General features: G+C 36.1%; 1 protein-coding gene across 1 annotated transcript; it reads right to left on the reverse strand.

Annotated features, from left to right (window-relative positions):
* Nucleotides 1–10,807: 10,807 nt before the first annotated feature.
* Nucleotides 10,808–13,325, reverse strand: LOC133733932 (aluminum-activated malate transporter 2-like). Its single transcript, XM_062161590.1, has 6 exons — nucleotides 12,975–13,325; nucleotides 12,732–12,872; nucleotides 12,370–12,642; nucleotides 11,950–12,062; nucleotides 11,657–11,800; nucleotides 10,808–11,565 (listed from the first exon to the last, which is right to left on the reverse strand). Exons 1-6 carry the CDS (start codon nucleotides 13,234–13,236, stop codon nucleotides 11,167–11,169), a joined length of 1,332 nt encoding a protein of 443 aa, XP_062017574.1. The 5' UTR covers nucleotides 13,237–13,325; the 3' UTR covers nucleotides 10,808–11,166.
* Between the last annotated feature and the right edge of the window lie 1,240 nt (nucleotides 13,326–14,565).

The raw sequence follows: 14,565 nt of genomic DNA on the forward strand, positions 1-14,565 counted from the left end.
GGAAAAATAAAGTGTTATGGCGTTGGAAGATGACAAGGCTTGAAGTTGAAGCAACAAGGTCTAAGAACTCTCAAGAATGAAGTGGATTTTCGGCAAATGGATCAAAGGCCCACAAAAGCCCATGGATTTAGGGTTTGTGACGCAATGAAGAAACCCTAAAGAGAGTTTGCCGTGAAAATACAAAGAAGGAGAGAGAAAGTGGCGTGAGAATCAAGAAGAACCTAGAAGATTTCGGTTGAGATTTTCTAGGGCTATTTTTATGGAAAGAAATATACTTGGAGACTAACCCTAGAAGGAGTTTGCCGTCCAAAGCAAGAGAGAAACTAGGGTTTGCCGTGAGAAAAATCAGAAAATAAGAAGAGATTTCGATGGAGATTTCTTAGGGAGCTTTTAAAGGAAAGAGAATATGTGTTGAACACAAAAAGCTCTCAAAGGAGTCTAGATTCGTCCCCTATATTCTCTAAATATATTGTTGCCGAAATTGGTGAAGAAAATCAGAAAATATCTCTATATATTTCGGCAAGATTATTTAGGGAATTAACATTGGAATTTTGTGATTGGTTGGACTACTTCATATGGCTTATGTGGCAAGCTACCATTGGAGGAAATTATGTGGAGTTGTCAAGCAATTTCCGTGAGGATTCTTAGAGATGTGCACGGCTTAGAGAGCAAGGAATTCATTCCCTATATATACTCTCTCAATGAAGACGTCTAGGGTTCCCCTCCTTTGCGTTTAAACTTTAGAAAATCAGAAAAATACCTAGTGTTGCCGTGAGTTTGTTCATCCCTCTCTCCATCCTCTAGTCATCTCCACGAGTTCAAGCAAGGCCAAAGAAGAAGAAGAGAAGCCGTGAGCATCACCATCCATATCCATCCTTGAAGCTTGCTTTCGAGATTCAAGAGACCACAACGTTCATCCATCTTCATCATCATCCACGGTGTAATCCGATTCTCCTTTGTAACCTTTGCTTTGAATTTCGTTGGTTATGAACTAGTTGACATATATGTTTGAACAAAGTATTATTTCTGGAATTTTTATGATTAATTGAGAATTTTCAGATTCTTATATTGCGATTCATTGTTGCTTTTGTGTGAGTGTTTGATTAAATTTGCATGATAGATTTCTTTTGTATTTTAATCTTAAATGGTTCGAAACTTTTAGGGTTTTTATATGATTGGTGCTACGAATTTAAGAACATAAATCAACTTTTTAGTTTTGTGTTCTTAAATCGATAAGTAGTAAAGGTTTTGTGCAAAAATCGGATTTAATCAAAGAGAATTGCAATTAGGTGGACTTTTTCATACTAAGTTGCACACTTGAGTTGATAGCCTTTCTAGGTGTTTATTGCGTTGAACATGTTATGATTGACTAGCTTTCTAGGGCTTGAATGCATGTTTGATAGGATTAGTCTTTGTGCTTTCACTTAGATTAATTAGCATTGAAAAGTAAAATATGGGAAATTGTTTGCTTTTAACGTTTCACATGATCAACTCCTCTTGCATGACTTTGATGAACAATGTTAGAAATTGAATCGATTTTAATCATAGTTTTGGTTTTAATCTTTGTTCTCTCATTCCATTCGTGTTTTTATGTTTTTGTATTTTATTTGTTTTCTTAACTTAGTTTATTTTTCGAAAACAAAAATCAAAAATAACCCCCTTTTCGTAAATAGTGTATATATGTGTGAATATTATACTTTGTTTTAATTTCAATTGTTTAATTGTTTGAAAATGACAGGTGTACCCTCAATCCCCGGAATAGAACGATCCCTATTTGCTTATACTACTAACGATATTTTCAGGGTTAAATTATGCGCTTGCTCAAAGCGTATCAAATTCATAAATTTATTATTACTTGAAAAGCTAAAACCATTGTTTGCTACAAATTGGGAACCATAAATCAAATTCCTACATATACTTGGAATACAATACACATTGTTTAATACTAGTACATAATTATTCCTAAACTTAAGTTTGGCAATTCCTATAGCCTTCACAGCCACTCTTTGGCAACTTCCAGTACACACCCTTGTCTCATTCCTTATTGGGATTGAAATATCTGACAATCCCTGTAATGAGTTAACAATATGAATAGGGGAACCAATGTCAAACCACCAAGAGTTGTCATTTACAAAAGCATTTGACTCAAAATTGAAAACAGATTTTGAAAGAAAACTACCTTTCTTTTTCAGTCAAGCTTTGAAACCTTCATAATCTTTCTTAAAGTGACTAAGTTTCTTGCAAAAGAAACACTTAATGCCACCTATAGGTTTGTTTTTCATTTTATCATGATCAGATTTCACAATGGATTTAGAGGTGCTTACAGTGGTACCAGGTTTGAAGTTCTTGCTGTTCCAAATTTCTTCTTGTACTTGATTTTGGACATCATATTCACAGCCACTTCTGCTCCTTCTTGCTTCTTCATTTCATCTTCAATTTCTACACACAGTGAAATCAACTCATTGATATTCCATTTCTCCTTCTGAGTCTTGTACAGTGTCTTGAGTTGAGAGTATTCATTTGGGAGTGAGTCGAGAATCATGTACACAAGAAATGAGTCATCAATTGCCATATTCAGTCCTCTGAGCCTTGCAGCAATATCTGAACCTCTCATAATGTATTTTCTAACACTAGTCTTGCCATTGAACTTCATTCTTGCAAGGGACCTCACAAGGTTTTGCACTTCAGCTTTGTCAGAAATTTTAAACTTTTCTGCAATACAATTAAGAACTCCTTAGCCAATTCTGAATCAGGTATACTGCCCTTCACATTCTCATACATGCTTTTCTTGATCATGATCAATGCCATCTTGTTATGCTTGTACCATTTGTCATGTTTCTCCCTTGCATCTCTGCTAGAACTCTCAGTTAATGCTACTGGTGGATCTTCTTTCAACACATGTCATAATCCAATATCCCCATATTTAGTTCTATGTCTCCTTTCCATTTCTTAAAGTTTAAGCCATTCAGAAGTTCAATCTGATTGATGCTAGCTCATAGGAAAGTGCATAGCTGCATGTGAAATGATCAAACATATTAATATAGTGTAACTCAATACTAGAATAAACTGAATGTCCCAAATATATATAATGTAGTGTATATATGCAGCAACATGAAGCTTTATCAATTTCAATACTTTGACAACCTTTGTGGTGTACTAATCTCTATTGATATATGAATGTTCATTCACTCAATATACATATAACAGGTTTAAAACCAAATGTCTGCAACTGCATTTCTTTGGAAATCAGTACAAATTTAATTTTAAGTTTCAAAACCTGCAATATTAATAACATAACTTTGACATCTTTTCTTTTGACATAAAGCCACTTTGACAGCACATATATGTTCAAAAGATTGACAGAATGATGCAGATAATTCCATTTAATGCATTCTTAGGCTACTTTGGCAGCACATGATGCATTTATCTTAATATCAGTCATAGCATTGGCATGTTCATACATCTGATTATATGCATTTATATGCGTGTAATTATATCTAAAACACTATTAATAAGCAAATCCCCATGTCAATTAATATTAATTAATCTATTTTTATTTATTTTATAGAACATAAGCTGAATTGCAGAAACGTGAGAAAATTGTGCAAAATTAGAGTTTCCGATAAAAGGACGAAATAGTCAATGGGGGTCAACCGTGGTCAACACCATCAAGGGACCAGAATCCAACCACCTCTAATAATATGTGTGGAAGTACATTGAGGAAGAAAAGAAGGAAGAAAAATTGGGAAAAGAAAGAAAGAAGAAAGGTGAATGAATCAATGAAAGAAGAAAAGAAAAAAAAAATCTGATTTTGCTGACATCATGATGACGTCAGCAGCTGACCCTTTCCTCTTCATCTCATGTGCCCAGCTTTTACTTTCTCTCTTCCTCTCATAAGCTGATTATCCTATCCCTTCCTCCCACGTCCAGCCACATATAATTATCCTTAGGGAAAAATTCACCAACGGTGTCTGGACACTTAGGGGACTTTCAGAATGATACCTGAACTTACAAAGTTATCAATGTGATACCTGGACTCATTTTTTCGTATCAACATCGTACCTATGACCAATTTCCGTAACGGCTCCGTGACGGAAATTGGCCGTAGGTATCACATTGATACGAAAAAATGAGTCCAGGTATCACATTGATAACTTTGTAAGTTCAGGTATCATTCTAAAAGTTCCTAAGTGTCCAGACACCGTTGGTGAACTTTTCCCAATTTTGCACGTGCGATGCACGTGAGTCACTTAATGAAGACAAAATGACCGATTTACCCTCAAATTCTTTCTTTTCTTTTCTTTTCTTTTTTTATTCTTCTTTCTTTCTTTCTTTCTTTCTTTCTTCTTCTTCTTTTTTGGTTTCTTCTTCCCCTGATTTGAATCATCAAGATTCAAATCATCTTGCTCGTCCGATTCCCACCGTCGATCGCCGATCAAACACCGCCGTTGCGTCTCAATCCACCTTCATGCACCACAGATGTTTCTGGTTCCCCCAACTTCAAATCCTATATCAAATTGAAATTGTGCATTGAAGCTTCACCGCTCACTCCGAGTTCATCCCCGCCGCCACCGCCAATGACTTGACCACCACCACTCTCGTTCTCTCCTCCGACCCCCTTTTATACACCATTGATCAGAAACTCAGACCCCGCTAGCCCTCCACTCTCAAATCACAGCTCCAATCCCACCCCTCCATCCTCTCCTTCGTTCCCAACATGCAACACCACCTCCACACCATCCTCACCTGCAATTTCATCGGTTTAGCCGACAACTTCGGCCTCCAGCCCAACTTCGATCAGAGGCAATTTTAGGCAGACAAAGATTAACAACTTCGGCCTCCACACCATCCTCACCTGCAAAAAATTCGAGCTGTTCTTATTCACCAGCTTCGCCACTCCGCTGCTACCCACCATTATGCCTCGCCGATTAGTAGACAAAGAACTCGGAGGCATCCACCATCGAGAAATTGAGGCTCACGTTCTGCGTGTCCTGCGCGGTGGATATCGGCATCGTCGGAGAAAATGTTGTATGAACATAAATTTAGTTTGGGTTCCACGGTGGCAGCTAGTCGAGCTCGTTGATTTCGGCCTTGGCTTTCTTGATTAGCCAATCGACGACCTTGCTAGGCTTGTCGTATCCAAGCCAGTCCTGCATGTCGTAGAATTGAATGGCGGTGTGGGCGACGAGCCTGATGCTGCGGTCCCTGGGGCCTTTGGTGGTGCAAACCTTGTTGTGGCGGTCCTTCCGGCCGGTGGTCCTTAGAATGTGGCCTTGAGCCTCCACGATTTCGCTAGCGGTGGAGGAAGAAGCAGTCCTTATCCCCAAACCCAATCGAGAAGCAGCGGAGGACGACGTTGTTGTGCGGTGGTGGAGGTTGTTATGGTCAAGTCATTGGCGACGGCGGCGGGGATAAACTCGAAGTGAGCGGTGAAGCCTCAATGCACAATTTCAATTTGCTATAGGATTTGAAGTTGGGGGAACCAAAAACATTTGTGGTGCATGAAGGTGGATTCAGACGCAGCGGCGGTGTTTGATCGGCGATCGGCGGTGGGAATCGGACGAGCAAGATGATTTGAATCTTGATGATTCAAATAAGGGGAAGAAGAAACCAGAAAACAAGAAGAAGGAAGAAAGAAAGAAAGAAAGAAAGAAAGAAAGAAAGAAAGAAAGAAAGAAAGAAAGAAAGAAAGAAGAAAGAAAGAAAGAAGAAAGAAAGAAAGAAAGAAAGAAAGAAGAATAAAGAAAAAAAGAAAAGAAAAGAAAGAAAGAATTTGAGGGTAAATCGGTCCTTTTGTCTTCATTAAGTGACTCACGTGCATCGCACGTGCAAAATTGGGAAAAGTTCACCAACGGTGTCTGGACACTTAGGGACTTTCAGAATGATACCTGAACTTACAAAGTTATCAATGTGATACCTGGACTCATTTTTTCGTATCAATGTGATACCTACGGCCAATTTCCGTCACGGAGCCGTTACAGAAATTGGTCATAGGTACGACGTTGATACGAAAAAATGAGTCCAGGTATCACATTGATAACTTTGTAAGTTCAGGTATCATTCTGAAAGTCCCCTAAGTGTCCAGACACCGTTGGTGAATTTTTCCCTTATCCTTATTCCTCTCTTCTTCCTAACACACACCCTACACACCACGCCCAGACCTCACCATTTTTCATTCCAAATTTCATTTCTCTCTTCCTCTGCCGAAAACCTCATCTCACCACAAATCCTCTCCTTCTCCATTTTTTCTCCTCACCAAGATCCACACCTCCTCACCAAGATCCACCTCACCAAAATTCCATCTTCTCATCAATTTCACAAGATTCAAAGGGAAAACACTTCAAGCATAAGGGGTTTAATCACCACTTGGGTAAAAAGGAGAAATTATAATTCCAAGGCTTGTTATGTTTGCTTTTTAGCATTTGTAACTTGTCTTGGTTGTTCTCCCTCTTCTATACCTTTCCCTCTTTTATTTGTATGAAATTGATGGAATTGATGATGTATATATTTATGGGTAGTGAGTAGAAATTTTGTTGAGGGTTAGGGTTGCGTGCCCTAATCCAAATTTGATGTAATAGATGCTTAATTTAATTTATATATGAAATTTGTTAATTATTGGATGCTTGTGTTTTGTGATAATTGGTTAGAATGCATGCTTAGGAATTGTCAACTCTTGGGTATGTGTTTTAATAATTCTAGATTAAAATTTAGGGGATGACATCCTTAGATTTTAGAGCTAGAACCCCGATTTAATATTCGTGGGAAGTACAAGCATGGTTCACTACATGATTAGCTTGATCGCAATTATGGTGAGTTTGGTTGCCTAATTCCTCGAACTTTAAGCCTCTTTATGTGAATTAGTGACCCTTGAACCGGCTCTGATTCATGTCAAGTGAGTTCCTTCGGCTCTTGAACCGGAGTAGGAATACCATGAAAGGGAATTTCAGCCCTTGAGCCTTGAAAAGCCTTGGGTACGGCTTCTATCATCTTTAATAAATTGCATGTAAATCAAATTAGCATCTAGAGCATTGAATTAGGTTAGGAATCACCCCTAACTACCAATCACATCTTTATATCATTTCTTACTTTGCTTTCTTTATCTAGTTTAGTTGTTAGTTAAAGTTTCTATTTAAATTCTTGCACTTTAGTTATTAGACATTCAAATTACTATTTTCGGTGACAATTTCCCTCTCATTGTAAATAGTCATCACTAGGTCTTAGTTTTGATTAGGCTTTGGTGCAAACCAAAGTCGAGCATTGCTAAGGCTTGGTGCCTTAGAGTAGCATTTTTATTTATTTTCTTTTTCTTTGTTTGCTAAGTGTCTTTATTTCCGATTCCCCAAGGATTGTGGGTTAGCCACTAATCCCCGTGGTACGATAACTTTGGGCATAATATTTCCCTATCTTGACAATGATACGTATGCTTGCGTAAATGTGTATCAAGTCAACATCAATTATCACAAAATCAAAATAACAGATGAATGAACATATGTATGTATGCTTTTAATATGAAACTGATATGAGTCTGTATGTAGATCTTTAAATCTTGACATTTCAGTCATAAACATGTAAACCTAGCTCATGTATATATTTTGATGAATCAATATATAAGAACACATAAATTTCATAAAATCAATGTATATTTCCAGATCAAGTCATTGTGATCATGAATATACCAAAATTATATGAATCACTTGATGCAGATTAAAGCAATTAAATTCCCAGAATTCATAATTTTAATACAGTTAGTTCCTTCTATATGTAATTGATCTAAATATGGTGGCTCTGATACCAATTGTTAGAAGAAACTGTGCTCTCAATCAAAACACATGAACTGAAACCTATACTAGATCAAATCATTGTTAATATAATTACTGCATTTTAACATAACATATATTTTGATATTGGGATTGAAGATGTTGTATCAATCCTAAATCTGCAGAAAACAAGAATACAATAACATGAAATACAGAAACTTACTCTATGCACTTCCATAGTCCATGATAGCCTTCTCCTGATTTCACCCCTTATGTTCTCTTAGTATATGGGACTAAAACAAGAACCATACGTGCATCAGAAGGGACCAATTTGACATATGTATAGCAAACTTGCAAATCAGTTTCATCCATAAAGAAACTACCACAATTCCTCAACTGCTTATCAAACCTTAACTGCTCTTTCAACTGCAACTTGATGTGAATTTAAATAACGTATAAGTTTGTCTTAAAATGAATTATATCATAAGCTTATTGTAGTCTAAACTTAGATTAATTACATAAATTAAGTGTATATACATAACACAAGTTCTAAGCAATGTCTTGTTCCATAAGCAATGTTAATTTGCTTAAATTGTATTTCATATCTTTACTGATCTCACATACAATTGACATTCATACTGGCTCTTGTCCTCCATCTTATTAATTGTAATTTCTGAGGAGCATTGCTTTTGAAAACGAAGTAATATGCATCTGACATGATTCACTTTCTAAGTTTTGCTTCCGTTTTCTTTTTCAGCAAACCGAGTTGTGTAATCCATCCTGAATGATACGAGATGGTCTATCTACTTTATGTGAGATGGTCTTCTGCACTATTACACATTGCATAGCTTGGTACTATCTGTACTTCAAGGTTACAGTCTATTTTCTTGGTACTATTTGGTGTTTGGCGTCCTTATTCTTCTGCTATTCTTCTTCTTCTTTTTCTTTTGATCGTGAGCAGTTCTATATATAAGAACAGTATTCTCCAAATTTTGATTTTGTTTTTTCTTTTAATAATGGAAAGTTTAATCTATTATAACTTTTTGATTGAAAATATATACGTCATTTTCCACACCATTTGGTGTTATGTTGACATCATTCAAACAACAAATCCAAACTATTAAACGTTTTTACATCTAATTGCTCACAAGAGATGTAAAATATGTGTAAATATAGCGTCACATAATCCGGACTCTCTCTCTCTCTCTCTCTCTCTCTATATATATATATAGTTACATCTAAGTGAGAAAAAAAAAAAAAAAAAACTTATACAAAGTAGCATAACTTGCTCGAGCTGCAACTCTGGAGAAACCATGAATCTGCACCCAGCCACCCACACCTTTAAAGAAAGCAGGGGAACCTTTTCCATATCAAGTATATATCATGCCTTCGTAAAAAACGAAAAGCCTAAAGTTGAAAGTGAACCACTCCTCAAAGACCACATATTCCCGATATGAATCGTGGATAACTTGAGAACAACGGTCATGACATAGCGCGCATGACTGACCAAAAATAAATCAGTAGAGGAAACAAATGTCTCATAGGATCACGAAATCCACCCCAGAAGAATCAGCTGTTAAACTTGTAGATATCTCGAACATGTGTTTCTATAATTACATTGTACAATTTTTTGTAAATGTACGTAATTATAGGATATTTGCTGGTTTCTATAATTACATTTTTTGTTATTTTTTTGGGGAACTACCTTATATAATGTGCTCAAAATAAAACCAGCAAATATTTAATTTTCTTAACAACCATGACAAGATTCTTGCCAAAACAAAGAGACAAGGATTTAAATGAAACTCCTTTTTTAAAGGGTTAATTAATCTCTTGATCAGGCCGTATCTGCGCAGTTGTTCCTATCAAAAACATCGTCAAAAGATACATTTCCAGATGCATCTGATACGTGTCGATATGCATACTACGAATCATGACAACAAATCAAAACTGGAAGAGATTTCAAATTATTCCTTGGGAATGGAACAACAACAAATAGTGAGAACCTTTATTCCCAAGATTTGGATGTAAGCTATGGACCTATGGTTTATAAGAAAGAAATCATCTACATTCTAGACGTTGAATAATTAAATGGGTAAGGTTGGGGATATCACAAAGTTCAATTTCTTTATTACTTGACAGAATTATTTGTTGGATTTCAAGAATCTTATACTATTTCTCTCCAACAAAAATTATTAGATTTGTAATTGGAATTGAACAATATGGCATAAACAAAGCCAGAAAGGAACCTAGCTAGCTTAATGACAATGTTTTTCTATTGTGGGGAGTGGGGACAGAGGTGGACTATGTATGGTAGCTCTTACGAGAGGACAGGAAAATGAATTAGTTAATGAGGCAGCAGTTGAACATTGACTATGATCGTGGTTACACGTTAAGTACTCTCAATTTTAGTTTTGACGTATTAAACAGTATCATATCAGGAGCATCCATTAACGGTAAATAACCGCCTAGAAATTTAAACCATTTACCAATATATATAGAAAGTCGTTACTCATGCAGTCACGCATATGATCGAGAAGTTTAAGATTCACTTACAAAACCCTAGTATAAACTTCACTGACGAAACCCTATACTAAGTTAATTAATGAAAGCTTGCAGGCGAAGAATAATTACTAACTAACCTATGCTATATATGAAAGCAGTTCGAGGAAGAAAGTGCAGCTTCTAGATAGTATCAAAACGTGCTCACAACAATCTACCAAATAAAAGATCAACATCAAATCTAACCCTTTAGTTTAATGAAAAGAGTAAGTGATTCAAGGATTGCAATCTAATTATTAGTTTCCTGCGTCTTCTATCTTGTTAAGAGATCATGATAATAGATAGGGGGTTAGATGTGCTTATGAATTGTGGTCTGTTGGTTTTTTGGAAAATCCAACACAGTGAAAGTTACAGACATGCATGGGTGAGCTGGGATTAGAAAAGAAAGAGAGAGGAATTAGGTGTTAATTAAACACCTCTCAACTTTCAGGTCTAGCAGGGCATGCTTAATTTATCAGTAAGACAGTAAGTGCAATAATTTTCTGTATCCAAGCATGAGAGTACAAAAGAATTGTTCCACTCTATCTTTTTTTTTTTTTTTTTTCTTATTTAATTTGGGAAGGAGGACAGATTATTGTGATCACAAAAGGTGACATTTTATCATTTGCAGAGAGTACAAATACGAAACGCTTCGAACTGAACCTCTGAGCTTCCAGTGGAAAAGATGCTAAATGCATCTACGGGAGAGAGAAAGAAAATTCAAAAAAAGCTAAATAAGCGCTTCCAGCAAATTTATTTATTGACAAAGAACTGCTCAAGCATCCACAATCTACCCTTCCATTCTTGAACTTCTCATTGACGGTGTGAATGACGATCGCGAGTTAGCAGTTTCGGGTAAACTGCGTGATTATCCCTCAATCGTAATAACATGGTGCGGCCCATCATTCCCCGAGTTTTCCTGGACCGGTGTCACTCTAGGTTTTACATCCTTAAAATGTGCTTGGGATGCTAGTTTATGCGCAGCCTCAGAAATTTTCTCTGTACATGTGATAATTTCAAAGAGTAGTAATGCCACTGCACCATCTTTTATTATATTTAGGGAATCATCTTGGTGTTTACACAAGCTTGATCTTATAACAGCTTTGAGTTCTTCAGCGGCATCTTTAGACTTTGCAATGTGGGGATCGTTTGAGGGTGATTTGGTCATTTTCCTCATTGAGGTTGCTAACTGCTTCAATGCTTTCCCACACTCTGAGCTGATAACCACGCTTGGCCCTTGTATTATGCTTTTAACGTCCTGAGGTGTCTACAAGGATTTATAGCAAAAGATAAGTCAGATCATATGTATGGTATATATAATAACAACGTAAATTGGTAAAAGTGCTTGCTTATCATACTTGGGTTTCAGAGGTAAGGTAGTTGTTGAGAGCTTCAATTTTGAACGCACATTGTCGAGTTAGGGTTCCAACTTTCAAGTATTGTTTCCATGGATGACGAAACCTGAACCTCCCATGGCCCGGTTCCCATCTTGCCAAATTAGCCTGGAGAATAATAAAAAAATTAAGTTAGAACATAAAACCTAATTGAAATCCGATTGCAATGAGTAAAGCAACCCTAATAGGACCATGCAAACTAGCTTTAATGCAATGTGGAATTTATATTCTCAGTTAATTTGAATATTTGTTCTTACCATGGTGTCTTCACTGCTTTTTGAAGTTAGAACACTTTTATATCCCTGAAGAGAAGATGACTTGTCTCTGGTCTGGCCATTCTCAGATACTATAAAGTATTCATCTCCAAATCCTGTAATTAAGTAATTATACATGCAAGAACTTGTTAGATAATTACTTTGAAGTTTCTTGGTAGTAGTAAAAACGAACTAAAAATAATACATGAATCGTTTTGGCGAAGTTAAATATAAATGCAAGACCATATATATGTAATATATGTATAATAATAATAATAAAGTTAGATACTTTTTAAATACAAAGTGCACATAATATTAATTTACATGTATATATCTATGTGCGTGATAATAAAAACACGTACAAAAGTGATAATAGAACTAAAAAAGCATAATTATTGATTGCTTATAGCTGGATAGATGTACCTTCTAAGAAGTTGGCAAGCTTTTCCATGTTGGTAGCAATCTGATTGTGAAGTTCCACGCCAATCCATACTGGACGAATGAAAACACAAACAGCAACAGCAGTACAGCTTCCAATGATGATGGTATTTGTTCTCTCGAATCCCATTCGTATAACCTCATCGTCGCGATAGCCAGACACCGATATCAGGCAGAATGTCAAGTTGAATACCAGCAGACCAAAATCGTATCTTGCCTTCATTTGGGGAATAAATCTGAAGAATGTCACTATTCCAGCTGCACCAAATTCAAAACCAAGATGAAACATAGAATAAAATGGAAGCATACATAACCTAATTAGTATTTATCATCCTTATATTATGTACCTTCTACGAAGACAAAGAGAGCAATAAGTATTGGCTCTCCTTGCTTTCCAGAAAGAGTTGCTAATCGATGGACTCCAATGCCAAGAGCAGCAGCTACTAAAGTTGCCATCATTCTATTCAAACCTCGTCCTATCGTCGCTCCTGAAATTTTTTCAAATGATTTAATATGGATTCTTTGAGATTAATTTAAATCCTTATACGAATAGAAATATGGTTGATTATATGTATGAAGTATGAACTGACCAACAGTAAATTCAAAAACGATCACAACAGTCAGAATAGCCCACATAGCAGCAAGCCCAAAACCGTCATATAGTGGTTCAAAGTAGAATAACATGGAGACTAATGTAACAGCAAGTGCCACTTTAAGAGAATGAACAATTCTTCTTGGATCATCTTGCCCTAGTTTTTTTAACATCAAGCCAAACTTAACTATCTTCCCCCATAACCTCTCGAAGAGTCCTGCAGATTTAACCTGATCATGGTCATTATTTGAAGATGACATGGATGTCAGTGCTATAGCTACCGGAAGCGAGCCGCAGGAGAAGATAGAGAAGACAGCTCTCTAGCTAGTAAAGTAAATGGTGGGTGAGATGTCTAGGAATTAGAGAGAGTGGTTTAACAGAGCAAAGATGTGTTCTATTTATAAGTGAGAAGTGTGTACGTGGTACGCTATAGGCCAAAATGTCACACATAAAATATGATACACTTCCCACTCGATCAGGTACAAGCATATAAGATAGCAATTAATCGAGTTCGGCGGCTTAAATATTTCTAGGTTCCAGAAACATTCTTCTCAATTGTCAATGAATTATTAACCCAGCACAAGCTAAGCGCGTTCTTCATCTGATCGACTCAAGGAGAGACAAACAAGGCTACCCATCAGCCGTTCAAAACCCACATATTACTACTCATTGTTTTAGGGTTTTGACCCTAGTCAACATGTACCTTCCTCCACTATTTCTAAATGCAGTTTTCTCTTTTATATTTCTATCCTTGGTATATAAACTAATGTTTTGTGTTACAGACTTGTAGATCATCATTAGTTTATACAGATTATGATACAAGCTGGTATTATCAATTGATTCTGCATAATATATTGAGGTTGTTATGCATGACATAGTTGAAATTGAGCTCCTTGACTGCACTCCTTTGCCAATGGAAACATCTCAAGGATAGTTTGAGGGTCAGTTTGCTTGTATTTGGCATGAAAGGGCAGTGCGGTTTTTATTTTTGATTTTATTCTTATCACATAACTTATTCTTACCACATAACAACTGAGAATACACAATAATCAAAATCAAATGGTACTGGGTGATGATGCCTGTGTCTTTGATAATGATAGACTACAGCCTTTTTGCTGTTTGATCTAATGATATCAACTTCTCTTTCAAAAAAAATGTGTCTTCGATGATAAATTTTTTTTTTTTACAGTTTACTGGAAATTGCGCTTGCTATTTAATTAATTGACTTTTAATTATTTTGTTTTGTCACTTTGTGTAGGGAGTTTTGTCTTCAAGTCCATCCTGTCTCACTACTCTCTTTGTTTTTTTCTTTCATTGTAGAACCTCCCGCACATCTTTGAGATTAAACTTCAAAGCTTAAAACAAAGTCATACATTAATTAGACAACTTCTGATCACCCAATTTTTCCATTTAACACCTTAAAAAATGATAATAATAATAATAAAGTTTCCATCTTCATGTTGGAAAGGAGAAGTGAAAATAAAAATAACAGAAAAACGGGATTGTAAAAGTGCTTAAACGTACCATTACAAAGAAATATGCAAGTGTATATGCTTGTATAGCTAGCTCATTTGCATATAAAGTGAAAC

The sequence above is a fragment of the Rosa rugosa genome, chromosome 2 (genome assembly GCF_958449725.1).
Source record: "Rosa rugosa chromosome 2, drRosRugo1.1, whole genome shotgun sequence".
Classification (NCBI taxonomy): domain Eukaryota; kingdom Viridiplantae; phylum Streptophyta; class Magnoliopsida; order Rosales; family Rosaceae; genus Rosa; species Rosa rugosa.